Genomic DNA, 7,443 nt, shown 5'->3' on the forward strand with positions numbered 1-7,443 from the left:
TCCCCTGCCTGTCACTGCCTGCATGCTCTGCCTGACAATGGCACAGGAATGGGGGTTTCCAGAAGGGAACATTGACACCTCCTGCAGAGCAATTCGCACTGCAGGAATCAGCCTGCCCAGTGATTAGAGAGGCACAGTCAGTGATGACTTCAGTCTGCTTCAGATTGTGTTCCTCAGGAGAGACCCTGCTGCCTTTCAGGAGCTGTCAGCCCTGAAGACACAGGGACACCCCGAGGGATCTGGGGCGATGGGGTGGGGGAAGGAGGCAGAGCAAGTGCTGCCTTGGGCTGGTGCCCTGCTGCTGAGCTGGGCTGGGCTCCTGGGATGGAGGGAGCTCATGGGAAGTGGGCAGCGCTGCAGAGAGCCAGCTCTGCCCAGGAGCAGCTCCTCTGCAAAGCGCAGCAGGGCTGAGGGCACTGCCTGCAGGCAGCGAGGGGAGAGGAGTAAGGCAGAGAGGGGTTAGAGGCAGTCTGGGGTGGGAGGATGCTGGGAGTTAACAGGGGGAGAACTTTTCACAGCTCTTGACATGGCAGATCTCTGGCAGCAAGGCAATGCAGCTGCAGCTCCTGAAGAGATTGCCAAAAGCTGGCACATCCCACAGCCTATGGGATCATTCAGCACGACTCTCACAACTTCTGTGGTGTGTAGAAGGAGAACATGCTCCAAAGCAGGGCTTCCCTGCTGCACTGTCAGAGGCAGACGGCATGACAGCTGCCTTCTTCCAGGAATGGCCAAAGGGCTGTGAAGGTGGGTGGGCAAGCAGGGGTGCCCAGGGCTGGCCTTGCACCCCAGGGGGCTGTTCGCTGGGGCAGGGACTCTTCCACCTGCCAGGGTCAGCACTCAGCCTGCCCAGGGAGCTCCCCAGGGTTCTGTGGGGAGAAGCTGTTGGTGGAAGGACTGACCTCTGGAAGGGCTGGGTCTTTCTGCTGTCGAGAGGGTGCTGCGTGGGTCAGGTTTGCTCACAGCTCTGTTTCAGCCCCAGGCATTTCTGAGGGAACATCTCAAACTGGAGTTCCCTTAATGGAAGGTGTCTGTTTTCTGAGGTTTCTCATCTTGGTTGGCTGGGTGGGCAGTGGGACAGTTCCAAGGGGATTTTTCAATTCCAAGGTCAAAGGAGGGATGACCGTATGGATAAGGAGCTTTCTTGAGTTGGTGTTTTCAGTTGCCAGCTCTGTGGGCTACAGATAGCACCAACATCCCCTTTCCAGTCTCATCATGGTTTGTGGGACCTGGTCTTTAGTCCTTGCACACAGGCAGGGTGCACAGGGGCTGAGAAGGGGTCTGTGAGCTATGACAGGGAGGAGACGTGGGGCCAGAGCAACAGCTCCTGGCAGGGACAGCTCCAGGCAGTGGAGATGGGCAGGAAAGGAAGGAACTGCTAATGGAAGCCCTGTGGCAGGGCAGATATGGGCACCTCCCGGCCACCCCTGCAGTGCAAACGCCTTCCCTGAGCAACCCCCTTCACCTCTCCCTCCCACCCAGCACAGCCCTCGGCCCTCACAGTCATGGTGTCCAGAGTGGGAGTCCCCTCTCTGTCCATCAGAGCAGCAGAAGAGGTGAAGGGCATCCCTCCAGCCATGTGTCCATTTCTCACTGACCAGCAATGGGAGCTGAGGGCAACTGTCCGGCATTATCACTGTCTGGGAGGTGGCATGCAGAGATGGGGAAGGGTAACACTGTCCTAAGTGCCCAAGTGCCTCTCCCCTGGCCTTCCTCACCCAGACCCTCACTGTATTTTTCCTTGTTTCTCCACATACCCATTTCAAAGTTATCTTTTTCTTGCTGTCAGACTCCCTGGGGATGGAAATTTCAGCTGCAGCCACACACTGATCTTGTTCATCCATACATGTGGTCATGCAGATGGGAACAAGTGTCCCAGCTTTCCTCTCATCTGTGGGGCTGTGGGCAATGCAGTCTGTGGGGCTGGGGATTGAGTCCATTTTCTCTTAATGGGATGCCAACATTAGGGCAATTGGCTGTCTCCTTAGGGTGTCCTTCCAAGTTGTGAGCTGCCTTCCTGCATTCAAACCTGTCCCATAGCACTTTGTGTTGTCTGAAAGCCCCACAGAGAAACGCAGAGACTGGCTGACGAAATGCTGTGGGGTTGGTAAAATGAGCCATGAGTGCCCTGGGCTAGAAGAATCTGAGAAAGGGTGAGACATTTAGTGGTCTGCACTGGATCCCTCTGCTCTCAGCAGTGTCTGGTTGCATGATATTACATGGGTGTGATTGCCCTCCGCGTCGTTCAGCTTCAAACCTCAGGCAGCTGGGAACAAGACGGAGGGACAAACCAGCTCCTCTCACTCTGCACTGAGCCACAGACAATGCTCTTGCCTTGCAGCACTCTGTTCTCCTTGAGTGCAGCAAAAATGCTGAGGGTTTCTGTCATCCACAAACATCCTCCAGGGGAATGGGTGGAGCTGTAAAAATCCCTAAACCTCTTAAACTGCCTTCTGCTACCCCACTTCCTCTAGCACTGGGAGTCCAGACGCTGACAGGCCTTTCTACATCAGAAAGTGGTTTCATCTGACAAAGTCAAACACCAGAACTGGCCCCTGCCCCCAGTGCTCCCATGAGCTCACTGCTGCAGAGCAGGGCTGGCTCCTCAGCAGACAGCACACAGGGACCCTGCTGCTCACAACACATCCAGCCAATACCAACGAGAGCTCCAGCCTTGGAGCTGAGGAAGGACTCCTGGAAAATGAAAAGGGGGTGTGTGAAGCAGGGGCAGAGTATATGGGAAATGGCTTTGATTTTCCTTAGCGAAGTCTCTGCTAACTTACTGTCTTTTCCTCCTTGGACAGGTGCCCATCACACGAGTGAGCAAATGTCCAACGGCAGCTCCATCACCCAGTTCCTCCTCCTGGCATTCGCAGACTCACGGGAGCTGCAGCTCTTGCACTTTTGGCTCTTCCTGGGCATCTACCTGGCTGCCCTCCTGAGTAATGCCCTCATCATCACTGCTGTAGCCTGTGACCATCGCCTCCGCACCCCTATGTACTTCTTCCTCCTCAACCTCTCCCTCATCGACCTTGGCTCCATCTCTACCACTGTGCCCAAATCAATGGCCAATTCCCTCTGGGACACCAGGGCCATTTCCTACTGGGGATGTGCTGCACAGCTCTTTTTCTTTCTGTTCTTGATCACTGCAGAGTTTTCTCTTCTCACCGTCATGGCCTATGACCGCTACGTGGCCATCTGCAAACCCCTTCACTACGGGACCCTCCTGAGCAGCAGAGCTTGTGTCCACATGGCAGCAGCTGCCTGGGGCAGTGGGTTCCTTACTGCTTTGCTGCACACGGCCAATACATTTTCACTCCCTCTCTGCCAAGGCAATGCTGTGGACCAGTTCTTCTGTGAAGTCCCCCAGATCCTCAAGCTCTCCTACCCAGACGCTTATCTCGAGGAGTTCGGGCTTGTAGTGTTTAGTGTATTTGTGGTCTTTGGGTGTTTCATCTTCATTGTGCTGTCCTATGTGCAGATCTTCAGGGCCGTGCTGAGGATCCCCTCTGAGCAGGGACGGCACAAAGCCTTTTCCACATGCCTCCCTCACCTGGCCGTGGTCTCCCTATTTGTCAGCACTGGCATGTTGGCCTACCTGAAGCCCCCCTCCATTTCCTCCCGATTTCAAGACCTAGTGGTGTCACTTCTGTACTCAGTGGTGCCTCCAGCAGTGAACCCTCTCATCTACAGTATGAGGAACCAAGAGCTCAAGGAGACCCTATGGAAACTGGCACAATGGATGCTGTCTCAGCGACAATAATTTGCCTCCTCTTATCCTCACATTTACCAGTTTTTATCTTAGGCCATGAGTCTTATTTTTTCTCTTGTGATAATCCTGTTTATAGATAATTTGCTGGGTTTATACTACTTGTCTTGAGGATTGATCCTGTTGTGTCTCACTCTTGCACAACACTCGGTCAAGTGTAGCATGCCCCATAGAAGATCTTCAATAAAAGGGAATCTCACAGGTGCAGTGCCTGACGGCTGGGCTCTTCCTCCAAAGTTGCTTCCAGGAAAATGCCCAAGGAATTGGTCTTCTAAAGAGTCTGTTCTCCTTGTGTTCTCAGTCTTCTAGGGGTTAAGCTTATGGTACTGTTGGGTTCCTTGGGACCAAATGTTCTGGAGTTCTCTTCCTGGTGTCCAATGGGAGGGGAAATGGTCCATGAGCTTCTACTATCTCCTCAGGTTTCTTCATGTATGACAGGAAAGATGGCATATACCGTGTGCCCTGGGGTTTGAATGAACTGAGACTCAGAAGGTTAAATACACTCAAAAGTGAAGACCCCCAAAAGCAAAGCACTAAATCGATGTCTCCATGAACAAGGACTCTGAGAGTCAGTGGGGACCCAGCAGGCACAGGGAGGGGAGACTGGAGAGATGCAGGAACTGCCTGAGGATGCCCAGGGCCAGGACTTTTGTGCTGTCATAGGGAGTGGGGCTGGAGGCAGCAGAAGAGGGGGCATATTCAGTCCATATTGTGCATTACCTACAATATGAAATCAGGAGAGGCAGAGAGTGAGTAGCCTCTCTTTGCTCATGCCCTTGAGAAAGCACCATTGCTGGGTCTGATGGGGAACCTGACCATCCCTCTCTGCCCCCCAGCAGCTGCTGTGCCCTTCAGAGGGGCTGTGGCTGTGGGGTGAGTGCCCAGAGCTCTGCAGCACCCTGTGCTGGGCACTGCCATGGGACCAGCCCAGACTGGCCTGCTCTGGTGGCCTGGGCTGCAGAGTAGGCAGGGGAGTTGGGGACAGCTGGAGAGTTGCTGAGCTGAGAAGAGGACAGTGGAGGTGGGAGATTTGGGGGAGGAGCTGGGCTTGGCTGGGAGGAGCCCGCCCAAGAAAAAGGTCAGTGTAGATCTAAGCTGTGTGTGCAGGGGGCAGCAAGAACTGAGGTTCTCATGGTACAGAGCAAGGCGCCAAGGTGCAATAGAAAGGGGCCCGGTCTCTGCCATGTTCCCTCGACCTCCTGGGGAAATTGTCACAGCAAAATTGTCCCAGACCAGTCCCACACACTGGCCATTTCCCTCTCTGGTCAAACACCCCAGCTCTGAGGAGGGCACTTTGCTGCATGGACAGGCTCATTCTCCTCTGGGGCTCAGTGACACCCAACTCCACTGCCAGTATTAATAAAAAGGAAACCAGTTTCCTACTGACACTGATGACACACCCCTGGAGGTATATAAAAGATAATTAGGGAAATGTTTTAGAGGTGTAGTTGGTGGTGTTAGGTTAATGGCTGGACTTGATGATCTTAAGGGTCTTTTTCAACCTAAACGATGCTATGATTCTACAATTGCTCTTGCCACAACTGGTCTCAGCCAAGCCCACTCTCAGACAGCTCCAAGGAAATCGGGTGCTCTTGGCCTTCTCTCAAAAAATGTTCAAAATCTCCATTGATTGAGATCCCACCAGGTGGCCTGGGTTTTTGCTCCTGTCTTTGACTCTGAGGGATTTCTCAAGAACTCAAATGTCTCAGCCTCTCCTTATTCATAAAGTGTTCAAGGCCATAACCATCCCTCTGGTCTCTGCAGGACCCACTCCAGCCTATCAGGGTCTTTCTTATGATAGGAAGCCCCATACAGCAGTCCTGATGTGGTGGTTCTGTAGTGGCTTAGTCTTGGCCAGCAGCCAGACACCCACACAGCTGCTCAGTCACTCACCCCCCTGACATAACTGGTTAAAGGGAGAAAATAAGATGGAATAGTTCATGGGTCAAGATAAAGTAAAGGAGATCCTGCACCAACTACTGTCATGGGTAAAGTCCCATTGACTTAGGGAAGATCAAATTAATTTTTTTTTGCCAATTATAAAAGGATTTGGATTGTGAGAAACAATGGCAAAAATATCTTAAAGACCATTCACCTCACAGTTTCTCCAAGGCTCAAATTACTCCGTGGTTCCCAATTCACCTACCCACCCCAACCCCAAGAAGAGCAGGGGGGATCGTGAAGGGGGGGCTAACAGTCAGTAAAGAACATCTCTGCTGCTCCTTCCTCCTAACACTTCTCCTCTGCTCCAGCTTGGGTCCTCTCCATCGTATCCTACCACATTTGTACTCAATGCTATCTGTTGTCCATTTCTTCCTGTCTTACTTTTATTCTTTATATTCACAGAATCACAAAAATGTTGTAGGGGACCTCTGGACATCATCTAGTCCAAGCCCCCAGATGAGGCAGGGCCATCTGGAACAGGTTGCTCAGGATGTTGTCTAGGTGGGTTTGGAATACCTCCATGGATGGAGATACCACAGTCTTTTTGGGCAACCTGTTCCAGTGTTTGACCATCCTCACAGTCAAAAACTGTCTTCCTGGTTTCAGGCAGAATTGTGTGGTTTTTGCTCTGAGTGCATCATCCCTTGTCCTCCACCCCCATCCTACCAGGATGGTCAAGGGTAAGAAACTGTGAGTGGGACAAGAGGGAAAAAGGAAAGAAAAGGTGAAGCAAAGGAAATAATCAGGCTCCTTCAGGGGTACCTGCCAAGCAGCCACACATCTGAGCAACAATGCCTGGAGTGGGACGAGAAAGCCACGAAAACCATGAAAGATCGTCTGAGCAAACCTCTTTCAGTCTGACTTCAGTGGTCACTGGGAACCTGAGGGCTTTCCCTCCCATCATAAAGGAAAGAGCTGTTGTGGATAGAATGACAGACTCGTTCATGACAGAAGGGACCTTAAGAGATCTCCAGGCCAACCTCTCAGCAGGGTCAGCTATGGGCTCAGAGCGGGTTGCTCAGGGTCTATTCATTTGAGGTTTGGAGAGCTGCAAGGATTGACATGACACAAGCTCTCTGGGAACTCTCCTTCAGTGCTGGAGTGCCTTTGATGGGAAGAAAGATTTTCCTCCCTTGTTTCAGCTGATGCCCATTGGCCCTCCTCCTCCCATCACGCACAACAGTGATTTGGCTGGCTCCATTTTCTTTCTGGTAGCCAAGAAGATCTGGGAAGGCTGGAATTAGGTCTCCCCAAAGCCTTCATGTTCTGCCAGCTTTGCGCCTTTGCAGCCCAGGCAGACAATGGTATCCTGGGCTGCGTCAGGAAGAGCACTGCCAAAGGCTTGATGGAGGTGTTCTTCCTCTCTACTCAGCCCTGCTACAATCTGTCTTGCTGACTTCCCTCAGCATTTTATACGCTACCACCTCACTCACATGCAGCCAAAGCTGCCCTCCACATCTTCCACCAGTCCTGACTTACCTGCTTGTGAAAAACTTGTCCAGGAGAGCCTCCCGCCATGTCAGCTGAGTGACTACCTTCCACCTTCCCTCTAAACAAGGCTTTCTAGCAGAGGTCCATGGTCTCCAAAATCCCCAGAGATTAACAGGGCCTAAAATGGTGTCCCTTCCTCCATCTCTCTAGAGGTCACCTCATCCTCCTCCCAACCTTCCTCAGGCACTGCAGGGATCCTCACCCGAAGACCATTGTCCATCAAGGACTTAGTGAGCCAT

General features: G+C 52.5%; 1 protein-coding gene across 1 annotated transcript; it reads left to right on the forward strand.

Annotated features, from left to right (window-relative positions):
• Positions 1-2,827: 2,827 nt before the first annotated feature.
• Positions 2,828-6,393, forward strand: LOC104129679 (olfactory receptor 14C36; the record flags this gene model as incomplete). Its single annotated transcript, XM_009642638.2, has 2 exons — positions 2,828-3,744; positions 6,244-6,393. Coding segments are annotated over exons 1-2 (1,067 nt in total), but the record flags the coding sequence as incomplete, so codon positions are not given.
• Between the last annotated feature and the right edge of the window lie 1,050 nt (positions 6,394-7,443).

This window comes from Egretta garzetta, unplaced genomic scaffold (genome assembly GCF_000687185.1).
Source record: "Egretta garzetta isolate BGI_Z169 unplaced genomic scaffold, ASM68718v1 scaffold830, whole genome shotgun sequence".
Lineage (NCBI taxonomy): Eukaryota > Metazoa > Chordata > Aves > Pelecaniformes > Ardeidae > Egretta > Egretta garzetta.